General features: G+C 38.1%; 2 protein-coding genes across 3 annotated transcripts; one reads left to right on the forward strand and one right to left on the reverse strand.

Annotated features, from left to right (window-relative positions):
• The first annotated feature begins 12,197 nt into the window (after window positions 1-12,197).
• LOC111912666 (6-phosphofructo-2-kinase/fructose-2,6-bisphosphatase) lies at window positions 12,198-17,917 on the forward strand. 2 transcript variants are annotated; one of them, XM_023908411.3, is made up of 23 exons: window positions 12,198-12,723; window positions 12,884-12,947; window positions 13,098-13,390; window positions 13,481-13,654; window positions 13,734-13,907; window positions 13,999-14,094; window positions 14,660-14,758; window positions 14,869-14,898; window positions 15,023-15,076; window positions 15,175-15,228; window positions 15,307-15,384; window positions 15,516-15,607; window positions 15,705-15,762; window positions 15,874-15,948; window positions 16,118-16,165; window positions 16,283-16,380; window positions 16,474-16,549; window positions 16,667-16,729; window positions 16,818-16,909; window positions 17,046-17,114; window positions 17,205-17,268; window positions 17,560-17,625; window positions 17,699-17,917. In XM_023908411.3, exons 1-23 carry the CDS (start codon window positions 12,562-12,564, stop codon window positions 17,774-17,776), a joined length of 2,157 nt encoding a protein of 718 aa, XP_023764179.1. In that variant the 5' UTR covers window positions 12,198-12,561; the 3' UTR covers window positions 17,777-17,917. The 2 variants fall into 2 exon arrangements, with proteins under 2 accessions (XP_023764179.1, XP_042751433.1); XM_042895499.1 differs by lacking the exons at window positions 12,198-12,723; window positions 12,884-12,947; window positions 13,098-13,390 and having other exon boundaries at window positions 13,481-13,613.
• LOC111912685 (zinc transporter 6, chloroplastic) lies at window positions 17,825-19,395 on the reverse strand. Its single transcript, XM_023908422.3, has 2 exons — window positions 18,551-19,395; window positions 17,825-18,371 (listed from the first exon to the last, which is right to left on the reverse strand). Exons 1-2 carry the CDS (start codon window positions 19,256-19,258, stop codon window positions 18,057-18,059), a joined length of 1,023 nt encoding a protein of 340 aa, XP_023764190.1. The 5' UTR covers window positions 19,259-19,395; the 3' UTR covers window positions 17,825-18,056.
• Window positions 19,396-20,437: the final 1,042 nt, after the last annotated feature.

Below are 20,437 nucleotides of genomic sequence, written 5' to 3' on the forward strand. Positions count from 1 at the left end.
GAAGATTTCTACCCTTATGACATGCACCAAGATTTGATGGAAAGATACCATCAAAGTGCAAGACAAGAGAGGTATGAAATCATCTGCTCCATGATAACAACCATGATGAAGGACGGGGAATCCGTCACGACCCACATGCAGAAAATGCAAAGGTATGTGGATCGTTTGCTGAAGCTTAATGTGAACTTCCCGGAGGATCTTGCAATAGATATTATTTTGCATTCCTTACCATCGTGCTATGATCAATTCCGCATGACATATCACATGAACAAGGAAGAAGTCACCCTCAGCAAACTTCAGGGACTTCTCAAGACCGCAGAAACAGGTCTTAAGGGGAAGTCGGTTGCTATCACTCCTACTCAAAACTCTACTCCGGTTTTGGCAATCGGGAAGAATCGAGGGAAGAAGAGAAAGAGCTCTTCTAAGGGTACCAAGGCTCGGACCCTTGATGGCTCTTCTTCAAGTGGAACCAAGAAAGGTTTCGTTACTCCTTCTTCTGACCCAAAAGAGGCTGAATGCTTCTATTGCCATGAAAAAGCTCATTGGAAGCGGAACTGCCCAAAATACCAGCAAGATGTGAAGGATGGGAAAGTTAAACCCAACCATGCAGGTATTTACACTATCATTTCTAATAACTCACCCCATTCTAATTCTTGGGTCCTTGATACCGGGTGTGGTATTCACATTTGTTGTGACTTGCAGGGACTAAGAAGAAGTGAGGATGTGGAGCAAGGAAGGATAAACTTGATCATGGGGAATAGGAAAGTTATACCTGTTACCAAGATTGGAGTTTATACTTTATCGCTAAGTAGTGGGTTTAGTTTAGATTTGAATAAGTGTTGTTATTCGCCAGGAATGGCAAGAAATATTATTTCCTTTCATGCTTTGTACAAACAAGGGTTTACCTTTTCATTTAATAATGAAGTTGTTCTATAGATGTTTTCTATAATAATGTCTTTTATTTTAAAGCATTACCTTGTGATGGTGTGTATGAAGCTGTATCTGTTGTAGATAACTTGGGAAATAATGTTTTGTGTATTGATTCTACTAATAATAACTTGGATAAAGCATCTTTATGGCATTGTCGTCTTGGACATATAAGCAAGAAACGCATAGGCCAACTCCAAAAGGATGGAGTCTTGGAGTCGTTTGACCTGAAGTCAGATGATAGTTGTGAATCATGCTTACTTGGAAAAATGACAAAGTCACCCTTCACAGGTTCGTGTGAGAGGGGTGAAGGTTTGTTGGACCTTATACACACGGATGTGTGTGGACCATTCAAACATGCCACAAGGGATGCTAATCGTTATTATTTGACTTTTATTGATGATTATAGTAGATATGGATATGTCTACTTGATCAAGCATAAGTCAGAGACTTTCGAGAGGTTTAAGGAATTTAAACAGGAAGTCGAGAATCAATTGGGCAGGAACATTAAGATGCTTCGATCCGATCGTGGTGGTGAGTATCTTAGTTCAGAGTTCCTCGACTATCTAAGGGAATGTGGGATAGTCTCACAATTGACACCTCCCAGGACACCACAGTTGAATGGTGTGGCTGAGAGGCGTAATCGAACCTTGTTAGATATGGTTCGTTCCATGATGAGTCGAGCTACGCTACCAATCTCATTCTGGGGGTATGCCTTAGAGACTGCCGCCCATATTCTTAATCTAGTCCCTACAAAGAAAGTTGCCAAAACTCCTCACGAGATGTGGACTGGTAAAGTACCTAAACTAGACCACATCAAGATTTGGGGTTGCGAGGCTTTCGTGAGACGCGAGACTCATGATAAGCTCGAACCTCGAAGCGAGAGGTGTATTTTCATCGGCTACCCACAGCATTCCTTTGGTTACCTCTTCTACAGACCTAGTGACAATGTGGTCTTTGTAGCAAGAAGAGGAGTCTTTCGAGAAAGAGAGTTTATAAGCCAAGGAGACAGTGGGAGGCAAATTGATCTTGAAGAAATTCAAGAATCAAGCGGTGAAGGAACTTCAAACTCTAGCCCTCAACTTGAGGAGGAAACTCCTGTTGAGCCAATTGACAAATCTGTACCTCTGAGACGTTCCACGAGAGTTAGGAGTGCACCTGAGCATTACTATGGATTCCATATTACTGCAGAAGGTGAGACACTTATTAGTGATGAGACACTAGTAAGTCAAGATGACCCTAACAGCTACGAGGAAGCCATGGCAGGCCCCGAGTCTGCTAAATGGAAAGAGGCTATGGATAGCGAGATACAATCCATGTATGACAATCAAGTTTGGAACTTGGTTGAAAATGTACCAGGTCGTAAGACAGTAGGGTGCAAATGGGTCTTCAAGAAGAAGACCGACATGGATGGTAAAGTACACACTTATAAGGCTAGACTGGTTGCAAAGGGCTTCTCTCAAATTCCTGGAGTGGACTATGATGAGACCTTTTCTCCGGTAGCCAAGATTAAGTCTATTCGGGTTCTGTTAGCCATAGCTGCGTTTCATGATTATGAAATATGGCAGATGGATGTCAAAACCGCTTTCCTTAATGGGAAGTTGGCTGAAGATGTTTACATGAGTCAGCCAGAGGGTTTTGTCAGCAACGAGTACCCTAATAGAGTGTGTAAGCTTGAGAAATCCATTTATGGATTGAAGCAAGCACCTCGCAGATGGAATCTTTGCTTTGATGAAAAGGTCAAGGAATTTGGCTTTTCTAGGAGTGAAGATGAATCTTGTGTGTATGTCAAGGCTAGTGGGAGTATAGTAAGCTTCTTGGTATTGTATGTGGATGACATACTACTCATAGGAAACGACATTCCAACCCTGCAGGAAGTAAAGTCCTGGCTTGGGAAGTGTTTCGCTATGAAGGACCTTGGTGAAGCTGCCTATATTCTAGGGATAAGAATCTTGAGAGATCGGAGTAAAAGACTAATTGGACTTAGTCAGAGTACCTACTTGGATAAGGTGCTGAAGAGATTCAGCATGCAGGACTCCAAGAAAGGAGAGTTACCCATCCAGAGTAACACCAGGTTGAGTAAGACACAAAGCCCTAGCACTGAGGCTGAGATAGCAGAAATGAGTCGAACACCTTATGCTTCGGCTGTAGGATCGATCATGTATGCTATGACGTGTACTCGACCCGATGTAGCTTTTGCCTTGAGCATGGTTAGCAGGTATCAGGCGAACCCTGGCAAGGCACACTGGACTGCGGTAAAGAATATCCTCAAGTACCTACGGAGGACTAAGGACTGGGTCCTTACCCTCGGTGGGAGTGATAACTTGAGAGTTGTAGGGTATAGTGATGCTAGCTTCCAGACTGATAGGGATAATTTCCGCTCTCAGTCGGGCTGGGTCTTTACCCTAAACGGAGGAGCAATTTCTTGGAAGAGTTCCAAGCAAGAGACAGTGGCTGATTCTACTTGTGAATCAGAGTATATTGCAGCTAGTGAAGCAGCAAAGGAAGCGATATGGCTGAAGAACTTCATTGGAGACCTTGGAGTTGTACCAGCTATTAAAGAGCCAATGGAAATTTTCTGTGATAGTGAAAGTGCTGTTGCCTTAGCCAAGGAACCAAGGGATCATGGGAGATCCAGACACATCGACAGAAAATACCATTTCATTAGACATCGGATCGAAGAAGGACTCCTCGTGGCAAAGAGGGTATCATCGGATGAGAACCCAGCAGATCCCCTCACGAAGGGACTGAGTAGGGTTAAGCATCTCCAGCATGCTCGGAGCATAGGGCTGAAGGATGATATAAGTTTTAGTAGTTAGATAACTCAGAAATTTGTAAAGTGTAATTGACATTTGATGATGAATAAAAGGTGTTTTATTTATGAGTAAAGTGTTGCTATCTCTTGTCAATCGTTTACTATATTTCTTTTGCATGTTTTGACTTCCAGAATAATTTTGTTTGGTGTAACATATTATTCAAACCTCCACAGTCGGTCATATGTCGGAAGTAGGTATGAATCAAGACTGTCATGATGGGTTGTAGAGGTCCAAGGTGTTGGACAAGGCTACAACAATCATGAGTGCTCATAAGTTCTGAGCATTGGACTCAACCCACGCTCACTGGAATCACTTCATGGAATTCTATCTCGAGTGATCGTGAGACGGTAATATCATATAAGTCTTCAAACCTAGAGATATGATTTGTTACTTACAAGTTGGTTATGCATTGACTGTACGAAACCGCATTGGTAACTCGATGCTATAAAACGTACTTTTGTGTGTAATTCAATGAGTGGTAGAACAAACATATGAGTCGAAGTTTATCTGTTCCTTCTTGGATTAGAAGCTGATATCTGGGCCCCTCGATGATTTTGTTTTGACCCATGTACCGGGCCCGGTCAGAACTAAGTTGATGTGTTCAATTAAGTTCTATGTCAAACAAATCGGAAATCGAGAAACAAATGCTGGACAATAAGCAAGACTATGTTCCATGTATTTGTCCGGCTGATATCTAGAACGGAGGATTATATGATCACTTATCTTAAATGGCGTACCATCATCTTCTCAAGTTTCGAGAAACCTTGAAAGAGCTACGATTGCCGGTCGGTTCCTGAAGTACTAGAGATATAGTTATTAGACTTATCCAAGTGGGAGACTGTTGGATAAGGTGTCTAAGTCCATAACTATTTCGGGCTTGTACTTGACCCGACCCGGCATGGTCCATTTGGGTTGCATGGCACCATGCAATTGGATAGACTAAATGAGAGAAATAACACTTGGAGATTATTAATATATTATAAGTTCTAATATATTAATAATATTATTTGATTAGTTGATCAAAGAATTAATTTGGAATTAATTAAGTGATCAAAGGATAACTAATTAAATATATGGGTTGATTATGTAATTCATCCATATCTTGTATAGTGGGCTAAGAGGCTCCATGGATTATCAAGTTGGGTTCTACCCATAGGATGCTCCATGGATGCTCCATGGGAGTTACAAACCCATGGGTCATGGAAATGAAGAGTCATGACACATTAGGGTTTACATGGTGTAACCCTAGATGTGTCAACACTATATAAGAAGCATATTCTCCACCAAAAATCGGCACTACTAAGGAAACAAGAGGGCTTGGCCGATTTTTGAGAAGTGTGTGTTATCTCAAGAGTCTTTCCAAGAGCATTTGGTGTTGTGTGAAGCATTTGAGGCATCACACTTGGGGTGCTAGGCTCACAAGGTTTCAAGGAACACAAGCAACAACAAGGTAAGTTATTCTATCTATGATTCAAGTTAAAATTGTTCCCCATGTATGCTAGATAGGAATATAACCTTGGAATTCAACTTTGCATGATAATTAGACAAACATAGATCCAAGGTTATTAGGGTTGCATGTACACTTAGGAAGTGTTAGAATGCTCAAAACCCATCACTTACCACTTCAATTCGATAGGTGTGAGGTGAGTTTTTGTCACTGTACTCCAGGTTCTAAGGCAACAAGGTCGACCCTTTTGGATTGTTATCTGTATATGCTATGCTAGTATGATCTGTTAGATCAATATCCTGTAGATAGGATGATATTATGTTGTTATGATTTGTTATATCAGTATCCTAGTAGATAGGATGTTATTATGTTGTATGATCCGTTAGATCGATTTGTCTGTCTATGTGATTATCTGTTATATGTGCACATGTTTGATTGGTGGTTGAGGCTTATTTGCTTTATGTGAAAGCCAATAGACCTAGACATTCCAACCTGATGGTTGTGGGTCGTGAGTATTCCATCCCGAGGATGATTGGACTCCTAGTATATGGGCATTCCAACATGTTGGTTGTGGGCCTGGGGTATTCCATCCCGAGGATGATTGGACCCATAGTATGTTGGCATTCCAACTAGATGGTTGAGGGCCTGGGGTATTCTAACCCGATGGGTGACTGGACCCATAATATGTTGTTCGTGATTATATGTATATTGTTGTGTGTATGGGTATTTTGGGGGAACTCACTAAGCTTCGGGCTTACAGTTTCAGTTTTAGTTTCAGATACCTCAGATGATCGCGAGAAGGCAAAGGCGTAACCGTACAACTCCTCACATTTTATGACTTTGTTTATGGTATAATCTGATATGGAACTATTTTGAAAACAAATTTGTAATAACTGTTGGTTTCTAGATGTTTTAAAAAGTTTTAAATTTGCTTGAATTTTTATGGTTGTTACAAATTGGTATCAGAGCCTTGGTTTGAGTAAATTGGAGGAACACTCGTGTGAATCCAGCCTCAAATCAAGGAAATATTTTCAAAATGATTTTTAAATGGTCTTCAAAATAAGTAAAGGAAGATGCAGAGTGTACGATCGGCCGAAGCCAGTAAGTAGACCCTAAAATGCCATGCAGTTATTTGATTATGTGATATGTTAGAACAACATGCTAGTACTAGGCTAGAAATCTTCAGGAATTGCATGATAGAATTTCCTGATTGTATGATGCCTGATAGCCTAGGGTTTTCCTTATATGAGATTGACGTCATTACTGTAGTTGCTTAGTGTATGCATCACGGTTGTACATGATTAAGATCTTATAGCATGAGAATGTTTGGTTCAACTTTATTTCTTGTTCCTTGTTTGGTTGTGGGCTTAGAGTAAGACCTAATATTCGAATGTCTATGGGTCCAACGTTATGTATGGCTAGCATATATGAGTGATGCAAGGTTGGTGGAAGTTTCATGGGTGGGTTGTGTGAGGCCGACATGTCAGTTATGAGATAGTTAACCTTCCTTTAGGAGTGAGGATTGAGCGACCACCATGTATATGTATATTGTTAGGGTGTTGGGGTGATACTTGAGACAAATATGGGTAGGTGTGGAAGGTAGTATGGTCCCGTACTACTGAAAGCACATGACCCATATACGTAGCAAGGAAGTCACAAACCCTAGGGTTTAGTTGGGAGTTGGTTCCCTGTTATTTGTGCGAATTATCTGATATCTTCCTGGTGTACTTTCAGTATGGTGGTTACGAGGCATTTTGTGACTAGATCCGGATTAAGATCAGGGTAAGGCGATCAGGGTGCCCCGACAACACACGAGATTATCGGCCAGGATGGGCCATCATTGACAGAGGATCGTGTCAGGGAGATCATTCGCAAGGAGGGGGTCAAGATTGTCCGGGGCCAAATTCCGGAGATGTTTGGATCTATTAAGACCACCATGATGGAGTATTTTGATGACATATATGCAACCCTAGCTGAGACGGCTGCCACAACAGCTACAACAACTATAACAACGACAAGGGGAGGAGCCAGTCGGGGCTTCCAATATCGGGAGTTCGATAACACGAAGCCCCCGACCTTCGATAGGACTTAGGATCCGCTCATAGCCATGAGGTCGCTGTCTGACGTGGAGGGATGTTTCTTTATGTGCTCATGTCCTACTGACCAAAAGGGTCGATGCGTCCTGAACTTGCTGAGGTATGGGGCAAAGGACTGGTGGATATTGATGACTGGGTCGTATACAGATGACCAGAGAGTTGCTGTTACTTGGGAGCAGTTCAGAGATATGTTTCGCGCTCGCTGTATCCCATGGGTCGATCCCGAGCAGTTGTCACATGAGTTCTTGGATCTGAGACAGGTTACGGAGTCAGTGACGGAGATCACCCGCATATTTTAATGAGAGGGTGATGTTTTGCCCAGAGTTTGCTGCTGAGCAGGCTCAGATGACACGTTATCTGAGCATGCTCAAGACTGACATCCTTCAGTTTGTTGCCACCCAACGATGTGATACACTGCTGGAGTTACAGGAGGCCGCCAGGCAGCGTGAGTTGGAGATTGAACTACAGTTGAGGGAGCATCGGCAGGCCTCGACACAGTCACAACCGGCGCCGAAGCGGTCTAAGACCGCTGATACCAAATTTGAGGGACAGCCAAGTTGCACTTGTGGGAAGTGCGGAAAGGCTCATTGGATTGCAGTCTTGCAAACTCAACCATACATTGTTTTTCTACTTAAAATGGAAATTTCATTAATTTGGAAGATGATTACAACCACATTGGTTACTTATTCCACATCACTAGAAAATACCATTAACAACCCATTACAACTTGTACACTATTATCACAAAGAAAATAGCCCAACTAAGAAATAACCAAATTTTCATCTTCCTAACATCCGACTGAAGCTTCTTATTCGAGCTAAGCAAAGTTGTAATCATGATTGCCTCACCACTTGTGTTCGTAGTCTTAACTTCGTTTGCCCAACAAATAAACCCATTTTGGGGGCCCATAATTTAAAGATTTATGTGAACGACTTGTGCAAAAAACCCTTTCCAAATTTAGGGCTATAGTAGAAGGAAAGTTGCAATCAACTTTTACCTTTTTGGGGCAAGCATAAAAGGGTCGTCTTGGGTTGGTCTGTGTGGTTGAGGTTCGTATTATAACATCAAATCCACATGAACATTCCACCGATTTCATCGAACCCTTTCATCTCTCATACCATAAATTCCAACGAAAGAAGGGCAAGCAAGCAAAACAAGGTAAAAAATGGTCACATATCTGTCTCAGTTGTATCGAGGCTAAAAGATGAAAGGACGAAAATACCCCCAACTTCGTCACTAACTAACGGGACTATACTAGGGTTAGTGTTATTAAAAATGTTTATTTAAATTTTAAACTAATATTTAGCTTATCAGTTACATCGTTTAACATTAAACAAATCCTAATTAACAAAGGTCATCATTTCCATTACATTAAACACGGTTACATAATCATTTATACAAAATTGCTTGTGCTTACACAGGTCTTCAACATCCACTTCACAACACTTAGACCATAAGACGATAACAGATAGTAGACAACAAACCACATAAACCCTAACAGTCAACACAACAAACGACATTAACCCTAACAACCACATTTGTAACAACCCAAAAATCAAAGGTAAAAATTTCATTATTATTATAGCCAAACATTTATATCATTTATTTCAATCACTCCAAAACATCGTTAATTAAAAACATTTATCAAAGTTCATCCCCAAATCTATCATTGTGGAAATCATGGGTGTGTGCGTTGCGATCAATCCGAGCCCTTCTTTTCCAAATCGATGATTCCTGAAACAATAAACAAAACTGTAAGCACGAAGCTTAGTGAGTTCCCCAGAGCATACCCACACACAATCATTTATAACATATCATACTAGCTAAATAGCTATACAGAACACATAAACCATGCAAGCCAACACATAAGGAAGCCCTAGAAACCCTCCAGGGTCTTACTCCGGTTGCCATGGGAACCCCCACATGGTCTTAGCCCAATGCCTCGAGAACCCCCCGAGGTCTTCGACCTAGGATGCCAAGGAAACCCTCCAAGGTCTTATACCTAAGTGCCTCGGGAACCCCCCAAGGTCTTTGACATAGGATGCCAAGGAAACCCTCCAAGGTCTTACACCTAAGTGCCTCGGGAACCCCCCGAGGTCTTTCATGCAAGCACAATCACAAAGCATATAAATTCATAGAATGGCTAACACATATATCGTAACACGTAATGGGCTGGCCTTGGTGCCTTAGACCCATTGGTATGGTGAGGAGACTCACCTCGCACTGCAGAAGCTTCCCGCATGAAATCATTAGCTGCTGCCTCGCCAGCTTCCCAAGCTGTCACTACCAATCAATATACCTAATTAGCAATTGGGTTCATAGCATAATCCTTAATCCATGCATTGGATGAAAATAACCATTCTACCCCTGGCCCTGTATGATTCAAACTAAGGCCCAAACCCAAACCAAAAGCACAACACTATATTGTCCATAAATCCATCAATGGCCCAATTTTCCAAATTGGGCCCAGACCCTTCTAATGCACCTTATACTAAAGCCCAATATTCTCCTTAGTCAATAATCCTGACCCAATTAGCCCACGAAGGCCCACAATAACCCAGTCCAAGAATTGGCCCAACCCGAGGCCCATAATGCGAAGTTCATTTCTATATTAGGCCACAAGGCCCAATTATTCCATTATTGGGCCAAAGATGCATTCAGACCCAACTATCAACAATCCAGGCCCAAAACCATTAGGGTCTAAAGGTTTGAAGTCCACAATGGCCCAAGTCCTCCTGAGCGCGTACGCCCAGCGTACCTCTTCTGTACGCTTAGCGTACTGAGCAAATGTACTGTACGCACTGCGTACTACATAGTATGCCCAACGTACAAACAGCTCATGCACAACATCCATTAAGTGCTTAATACTTGATCCATTATGTCCAAATCATAGATCTGAGTTATACTTAACGTCTAAACCTATAAAATCACTGAGTTAGTGACTTTGCATGCCCCAAACAAACCCAAACTCCAAAAATGGCATTCTACTTCCGTAAAAGTGACCCTAACTCAAGCATGAACCCATTTAGACCATCAAGATGGCAACTTTCTGCCTTAGAGACTCAAATAGCATCAAGGGTGGTAACCCCAAGCCTAAAAACGGATTTGGAACCATAAAGCTTCAACCTTGGGACAAAAAAGAAACCAAAACCCAAAAATGGTAGATCTAATAGATGAATGATCAAGTTCAAAGCTTTATACCTTCATCAAGCTGAAAATGAGTCCTAAAAGCCAGATCCATAAGCTCCTTCTGATTCCCTTCCTTGCAACAAGTTCCATCTTCTTGAAAGTGGGCCAAATATCCCAAAAATGGACTCCATAAGCTCCAAAATGCCACCATGGCTGCTATATGACGATTTCTAGTGTTTAGAGGGGTGGAGGCTGAAGATATTAGGGTTTGGTTATGATATATGGAGTTTAAATAGGGTCAAAGACCCTAAAATAGGGTTCTGATCTGACGGAATTACGCCCAGCGTAATTCTGGTACGCCCAACGTACTCCAGAGAACCTTTGCGACCACTCCTGGTCATTACGCCCAGCGTAATCCTAGGTACGCCTAGCGTACTTGGTTAAGCCTAAAAACCACGAAACTTCCGAAGGCCATAACTTCTTCGTTACAAGTCCGATTCCGATGATCCTTATATCCACGGAAAAGGTGACGAGAAGCTCTACACTTCTAACAAATCAAACATTTCTTAAAACCTACCGAACAAAAATCCATTTTCCACCAAAAGCCTGAACTGCCACTTTATCGAAATACCCTAGGTTCCAAAACACAAACCGAACACCCAAATCACTTCTAATACATCACCCGCACCTAAATGGGCCTAGATCCTACCTTTTCAAAGGCCCTAATCCTTATGATGACCGATATTCGGCCCACAACCTCAGGCTAGGAATTGATTCAGAACAGGGTGTTACAACATTAACCCTAACACAAACACACATATAACCTAACACAACCACATCGATGACAAACATCACTGGATTCACTACTAGATTAGAGAGTGCAGTTTGTCCACGAGAAAACCAAACATCAACACCACGAGTCCCACCACCAAAACAGTCAGAACATGCACCTTTTTCTCGTTACAGTCTAATCGGCGCTGCACAGAGAGCATATCGATCCTTGATATCACAAAATCACGCCCCATTTCCTCTTTAATGCGACCCACCTCCACCCGCTGTTCAACTATTTTCTCACCACAATAGTAGAATATTATGTGTAAGTCACTAAAGTGGATTGGTCAAAAAAGGTATAAAATTTTAGGATTTGATTTATTAAACCACCCTTTTTATAAAATTAGGTCCACAGTAACCCTTAGGGCCCAAACAAATGATCAACTCAACTCGGTGACGTGTATGACAAGTTAACTCATTAGATGACTTGGCTTCAAAATCTCTTAAAATATGTCAATGGACCAATATAGCCGGTAAAACTACACTTCATACCCCTTAAATTAACAAAAAAACCAAAAGAGACCATTTAAACCAAAAGGTAAAACTTGGTAGGTCTAAAAGTGGCATTCACCTAATATAATTACATATCATATATTATTACTATATATATTTATTTTTTTTTATTAATATTATTAGTTTAGTTCAGTTTGTAATTAGTGTTTAGATGGAAACCAATAACCGAACCATATGTATTCGGTTAATCAAAATAAAAAAAAAACCATTTTTTTTAATAATGAACTGTTAAAACAATTTAATTATACCGATTGATTTGATTTTAATTCGATTTTTCGAATTAATACCTATTAAATGGTCGACATAGTTTAAATAAAGTATAGGTTTTGAACCACAAAAAAACAATGTACAGCTAAAAAGAAATCATTCAATAAGACTTTTTTTTTTTTTTCCGATTGTCCTAATCTGGCTTTTTTTATAAATATTCTTATTTTTTCAGGTTTTTTTTTTTTTTTTTTTTTGATGGTCTCTATTATATATCTATCTATAATAGTATAATCTATCGCCTCGGGAAAGTAGATATGGCGAATTTATGATGCGAAGGCCCAAGGAAAACGGCAAAACGCACGCCATCTGGAATCACCAGACCCCACCACTACCACCCTTCTTCCAAAACACCCACACTGCTCTCGAGTCTCGACTATCCCCTGCTCCCTCTTTTCTTTTCTATCAAACCACAAATTCAGTCTCTACATATGTCATACCTAATTTTTACTGCTTAAATTGAGTATAACCCATCTGGGTCCCCTTAAAATCACTAATTCAAGATTGATAATCAGTAGTCAGTACCAAGTGAATCACAATGGGAACTGGTTCATCAATTAACCTTGATACCAGCGACGATCATGCCGGTGGTCAACTCTATGTATCTCTCAAGATGGAGAGTTACAGTCCCAAAGGAGACCTTGTTCCTCACGTCTTCGGTTCTGCCCCTCTCGTCGGCTCTTGGGACCCCTCCAAAGCTGTAAGTTTATCCATTTCTTACACTACTTAACTCCATCTTCAAAACAGGTTTTCTCAATGATTTTTATCAACTATTTGACTTGTATTTAGCTTCAACGTGAACTACACATAATCTACTTCAATACCCATGTTTTTCACTTCGTTAGTTTTCATTGTATTAGCTTCCGATGGAGCGAGAGTCATCCTCAATGTGGCAATTAAGCTTTGTTGCCTCTCCCAATCATGGTACTCGTTGATTCCCTGTTCAAACTGATGAATTTAAGTTTCCTAATTGATTGATTGATTGATTCTCTCATGATTTTTTAACAAATTGACCTTAACTATTGATCGATTGATAGAATCACAAATAACTAATACTTATTGTTACCTTTATAGACACATTGGACTTCAAGTTTTTATTGAAGTCAAAGGATACCAACGAACTATGCATAGTAGAAGAAGGTCCAAACAGGCAATTCATGGGTGGGACCTTGCAAGGGGTTACAAGGTTGGCTCTATTTAGGCTAACCACTGATGAAGTTCTTGAGTACAGGGTTTGTATTAAAGCAGATAGGGTTTCACCCTTTGATCTGGCTGCTAGTTGGAGAGCTTATCAAGAAAATCTTGAACCCTCAACTGTGCGTGGGATTCCTGATGTTAGTATAAATGCATTGCCCGAAGATAGTGAGGTATGAATGTCTAACTGCTTTCAGTTAAGAGTAAAATTACTTACATACCCTTATATAGTTATATTATCTACTACTACTGCTACTACTCAGAATGGCATGTCATCAAGTTTGGATCTTGATCTTGAACAATATGTAGTCCCAACTCCATCGACTCCTGTGGTATATGCTGCAAATTTGACAGAGAATCCAAGATCTTTGAAGCATAACAAGGAGTCTACTAAAGGTGATGTGGGTGTTTCTAATGATCTGCAAACAACCATAAAGGTTACTTTTTTGGTCATATATGGATCCGATAAAGATCTGAATCTGAAATCTTATAAAGTGATTTATGGCATTTGAATAGGAAAGGGAAGTTGCTACTAAAGCTCATGGTATGGTTGAGTCAAAATCTGTGGGAACATTTTCACCATTAGAGAAGGAAAATAGTGAAGAAGGAGTTTTTGTGGATAGAGGTGTTGGATCTTCTCGGTTAGTGAAATCCGCAAGTGCAACCCACTTGCCTGCTTCAGAAGCCAAGGTTTATAGTTTATACAAAAAAAAAAACTTTTTTATTTTGGGTTTTAGGGTGTTTTTCGTCTTTTTAACTTTGTGGAATATGATACTTTTAGAACTCAATGCCGGCTGCTGCTGGAGCTGTTGCAGCTGCAGCTGTTGCTGATCAAATGCTTGGACCCAAAGAAGATATGCATCTCGCCATTGTCTTGGTAGGCCCCTCATAATGACTATGACTATGATTGTGACTGATTGTTACTTTGACTATGACTGTGACTGACTGTTACTTATATTGTGACTTTGACTTTGGCTGAGTGTTACTTTGACTGTGACTGTGACCGGCTGTTACTTTTACTGTGACTGACTGTTTGTTACTTTTACTTTTACGGTGATTGTGACTGTGACTGACTGTTACTTTTACTGTGACTGTGACTGAATGTTACTTTACTGTGACTGCGACTGAATGTTACTTTAAATGTGATTGTGATTGTGCCTGTTACTTTGACTATGACTATGACTATGACTATGACTATGACTATGACTGACTGTTACTTACTTTTACTGTGACAGACTGTTACTTTGACTATTACTTTGATTGTGATTGATGGTGGACAAAAATGCAACTTTTGCCCAAAGGGTTTTAAAAGAAGATGGGATAGGGATGCACTCTCAATCTCTCATCTACTAAAAAAAGACATGAATGCCCTTCCCATCTTTATTAGTATCTTTCTTGAATCTTGGAATAAATATTTGAAAAAGTTGTGGTGGATGTGGTAGGTGGGGTTGCCAGCTCGTGGCAAAACTTTTACAGCTGCTAAACTTACAAGGTATCTCCGTTGGTTAGGTCACGACACTAAACATTTCAATGTTGGAAAGGTGATTTTTAATTTTTTTCCCTAACATTATATTCTTTAATTATCAATTGGAAAATACAGAAAAAGCATAGGAAATAATTTTAATATATATTTTTTTTCTTGGTGTAACAGTATCGACGCCTTAAGCATGGAGCTAACCAGGTATTCAATGATTTTAAACATATCATTTTTTTTTTATTAATTTTCACTCTTGAATTCCAATCATGGTTTACTTTTAAATGTCAAATGATTATATTATTCATATTATGAATAATGTTTGATGCAGAGTGCTGATTTTTTTCGAGGTGACAATCCGGAAGGCATGGAGGCTCGAAATGAGGTGCTAAATTCATTTACTTTTATTTAATATTTAATTTTATGCTAAAATGACATGTTTTTTTTGACAAATAGTTTTAATACATCACATGCTACTACTAGGTAGCTGCTTTGGCAATGGATGACATGATAGCCTGGATGCAAGAAGGTGGCCAAGTAAGTCCTATGTATGTATGTATGCATGCATGCATGTATGTATGTATGTTTATGATTTAAACTTATGGTTGCATGTAGGTAGGGATATTTGATGCTACAAACAGCACTAGTCAAAGAAGGAATATGCTTATGAAAATGGCTGAAGGAAAATGCAAGGTCTGTTTGGTATTTGTTTTTTTATTTTTTTTATTTTTTATTTTTTCTTTTTTATTTTTTATCTTGGGTGTTATTATTTTAAATTTTGAAGTAATGAACAACATTATAATACCAAATGATTTTGGATTCAGATCATCTTTCTGGAAACAATATGTACTGATCCACAGATTATTGAAAGAAACATACGCCTCAAGATTCAACAGAGTCCAGATTATGCAGAAGAGTAATAAAAAAAAACTCTGAATAGACTTTACTTATTATGGTGTTTTGATTAAGAACTTATGTGTTTAATTAGGGATAAAATGATTGTGTATTTACAGGCCTGATTTTGAAGCTGGATATCAGGACTTCAAAAGGCGACTTGATAATTATGAAAAGGTAGTTAGTCTTTTTAATCACAAAAAAAAGAAAGAATATATAGCTTTCCAGATTAAGTAGTTAAAAAAGAAACTGAAACTGCATCTAAATGTTTTAGTCTGTTGTTTGTAGATGTATGAGCCAGTGAATGAAGGATCATATATTAAAATGATTGATATGGCAAGTGGTCAAGGTGGACAGATACAAGTAACTTGTTTGCCTATTTTGTTTTACAATTCATAGTGTAATATATATATATATATATATATATATATATATATATATATATATATATATATATATTTTTTATGTTTTTATTTCTGTAAATCTTTTAAAGATAAATTAATCATCTTTTCTTTTTAATTTTTTTTTTCAGGTGAATAATCTCGGTGGTTATCTTCCTGGGAGGATTGTGTTTTTCTTGGTATGTCACACAAGTTATCCTCATCATTTTCCTTTTTCTAACAAATAAATGTTTTTTTTTTCTTTCTAATTTTAACTCGAGTAAATTCTGTCTAAATTACTTTAAAATGATTTTCAGGTGAATACGCATTTGACACCACGTCCGATTTTGCTTACGAGGCATGGTGAAAGTCGTGATAATGTCAGAGGAAGAATAGGTGGTGACACGGTTTTGAGGTTTGTTTTTTTATAATTATAAAACACAAGGATTTTCCATAATATATTATATTTGGCATTTTATGTAATAAATATATTTGAATTGTGTAATAGTGAGAAAGGTGAGGTTTATGCTAAGAAACTTTCCAACTTTGTGGAAAAGCGACTCAAAAATGAACGTGCTGCTTCTGTAAGAAATGAATAGCAACATACTTTTATTATAGCATATGAAAAATAAATTATAAATGCTATAATATAATATGTAAAATTTTCGAAGTACATAATATGTGTTTTTGGTGTTGTTTAGATATGGACAAGCACATTGCAAAGAACAATATTGACAGCTAATCAAATTGGGGGGTTCCCAAAGGTTAGTGTGAATGTGAAATTAAGTGTTTTTTTTAATTGCTTTTTATAGTTTATGAAATAATAATATGTTTATTTTTGTTGTTTTTTAGATACAATGGCGTGCACTTGATGAGATAAATGCTGGTGTATGCGATGGAATGACATATGAAGAAATAAAAAAGAACATGCCCGATGAATACGAGTATGTTTTATTTTATTCATCTAAATATTTCTTTATATTCTTGAATCTTGATTGTTTTTCATTTTTTTTTTAAAATGAACATGCCCGATGAATGAGTATGTTTTATTTTATTCATCTAAAAATTTGTGTATTGAAGATCACGCAAGAAGGATAAATTGAGGTATCGATACCCTCGTGGCGAGTCTTATTTAGATGTAATACAAAGGTGTGCAATTCCCTACTTTTATTAATATTCATTTTTTTAATTATTTAAATATTTTTTATAATTATAATAATAATTGGATTATTTATCCAGGTTGGAGCCCGTGATCATCGAGCTTGAACGCCAACGGGCTCCCGTTGTGGTTGTATCTCACCAGGTCAAGCTTTCTACACCTTTTTTTTTCAATGGTTCATGGATTCCGACGGAATTGGAATCTGAGATTCCATTCCATAGCATGTTGGTTGCCAAATAGAGGGATTTCATTTCCGTTGGAATTCATGGGTAGAAGGAATTACATGCCATTGCTTCCCGTATTTGCTAAAAGACTAAAACACCTCCCATATATATGTTGGTGTTTAATGTTTATATATAAAAATGAGTCTAAATTTTTTATTTATATATAAACCAAGCAAAGAAATGAAAGTGGATTCCATTCTCTTTTTTACAGGCTGTTTTGAGAGCTTTATATGCATATTTTGCTGATAGACCTTTGAAAGAAATTCCACACATTGAGGTAACCAAACACACACACACATGTACAAATAACAAACCCTAACTTGGATGTATATGTTTTTTTTTTCTTTCAGATGCCATTGCATACAATAATCGAGATACAAATGGGAGTCACTGGTGTTCAAGAGAAACGATACAAGCTCATGGATTGATCCATTTTACAACATTAATGTTTTCTTGTAACTTGCTAACACTTAAACTACACAATTCATTCAACTTTTATAACTCCTCAAACATCATTACACACAACATTCAATAATATCATCATCAATGAAAAATACTCTTTTTTACCATACCATACCCCTTACATGTTATCATTCATTCATATATATATATATATCTAGTTACTCTAACAAGACACAAAATGTCTCTGATACATATAGTTTTTGTATATAACTAGAATCGATTTAGGCATCAAAGTTAAGCTAGCTATTAAGCCCAAAGAGCAAGAATAGACATGGAAGTGGAGCCAAGAACCAGGGCTAAAAAAGATGCCTTTTTTAACCATGTTTCAGAGCTCATTAGCTTATTATGAAAGAAATCAAGAGCAATGAGGTCCACCAGACCCATGTATATCAAAATCCCTGAAGACAATGAACCCAAAAGTCCTTCAAGAATTAATGCATTTGGGTTGCTATCATCATATCCTGTAATTGAGAACAGAATCATACCCAACATGATCCCCATTGGTGTTGTCACTGAAAACATCAAACACATATATGCAGTTGTCCCAATTTTGAATCCCGCCTGTATCAATCAAATAAAAAAAATGTTACATGACGACTTTGTGATGCTACAGTTAACTGTATCTGTATATCAAACAAGGACTGAAACAGTTTTGGACCTCAGAAATCGATCCAGATGGACGGCTAAGATTAAAACAATTCAATCAACTAAATAATCGGTGGCGGTGGATGGTGGTTTACCTGAGCGATGCAACCGCCGAGGCCCATCCCTTCGAAGATCTGATGGAACGCCAACGCCGCCACCAACGGTTTAATCGTGCACTGGTTCTGTGACATCCCCATCGTTACTCCGATAATCACCGAATGGAAGATAATCCCTATTTCCAGTACTTGCGATACCATTCTCTGTTTCATCTTCACCATCTCCTCTTCATCCTTCAACCGCCGTCTCTCCTCCCCCGCTTCCACAACCTCTATCTCCACCACCGATTTTCTCACGTCCTCGCTGTCTCCTATCCGCGTGTAAGCGGTAACCTCCTTGCTTCCATGTACGTGTCCGTGACTGTATCCATCAACGTGCGAAGTCGCCGTTAAATCCACTAACAGCGCCGTCAATACCCCGATCAATGTAATCAGACCGGAGAACGGGAAATCCTTCCATGGATGATGCGATGATACCTGACAATCCGCAAGTGCGTCGTACGCATCCGGAAGCACGTGAACAAGTGAGGTAGATAAAATGACTCCCGCCGCGAAACATTTAATGATCAAAATTGCTTTATCGTATAGAGGCTTGCCGTGAAACACACGAGCAAGCATCACCGGCGCCGATATTCCGACGACGCTTGTGAAAAATATAACGAACATTGAGATCAGCTTGAGCGTCGCCGCCGCATGGCCGTCGCGACATGCAAGTGCTCTGGCGGAGTCTACGGCGCACAAAGTCATGATGATTGTTGATGAAATTGTCTGTGGGGGTATTGAAGATGGAACTTTCACAGTCAATTTGGATTCTATGTCATGATTCCATTAACGATTTCTTGGTAGAAATTATGGCCAAGTTTTATTGGTTTAATGTGTTGGAAAAATGTTTGAGCACCAGACAATTACAAAACAGTGTAGTCTTACACTGAATTCCACCAGTTTTTTTTGATATTCCATAATGAGCCCTTTCTCTTTTTTTAATTACACTTCACCACCTTATACTTTTGGAAAAAGACTCGAATGTAATCTTTAACCACGAAAAAGACCATGTGAGATTTATGTGACAATTTTAAACTTTCATAACTTCCAAATCAGAAAGAGTAATACATCTAATAAACAAACCAATACCAAATGATTTTCACAATGTCTCCAAAATCATTTTTTCAAATACTTGAATATGATATTATTTAGAATCTTTAATAACTTTTGACCATTAGATAAATCACATGAAATTAATGATTTATATACAAGCGTAAAAACAAAGATATTAAATTTGTTTAATGTATAAACTTTACGTATTTCATATAATTGGTGGTATGATTGGTCATTACAAAGAACCTTAGGGATTGTTATTGTAAGCTTTGCAATTAATAAAGGTGGGGTTGGAGTGCCTGATGACTAGCTCTTTTCACTGGTCCGTTTTCTAGCTTCTTTTTCCCCTTTACGTACTTTATATTATTTAATGTTTTTATAAAAATAAAACACACCAAAAAAAAAAAAAATCATATTTTCAGTTTTTTTTTTTTTTTTTTTTTTTTTTTTTTTTTTTTTGTTGTTTTTATATAATTTCAGTTATTTTTATTTTATAAATATTATTTTTTATTTTCTGTATATTTATGTATAAATTAAATTTATCAAAAATAAAAGATCTAATTATAGTATATACTATTAAATTTGATTAAGTACATACTTTATATGTGATTTAGATTTAGATGTGTAATAATATGTTCCATATATTCGTGATTTGTCCTCTTTAATTATTAAAGTTACTTTTTATTTTTATTTTTATTTGGCGTTACATGAAAATATGATATTTTCCAAAAATGATATGAGTTGTTTATAAAGTATGAATCATTGTTCTTTACCGAGAAATTAATAAAAGATATATTTGAGTAAAAAAGAGTTTGTATAAACAAATAATAT

This window comes from Lactuca sativa, chromosome 5 (genome assembly GCF_002870075.4).
Source record: "Lactuca sativa cultivar Salinas chromosome 5, Lsat_Salinas_v11, whole genome shotgun sequence".
In the NCBI taxonomy this organism is placed as follows: Eukaryota; Viridiplantae; Streptophyta; class Magnoliopsida; order Asterales; family Asteraceae; genus Lactuca; species Lactuca sativa.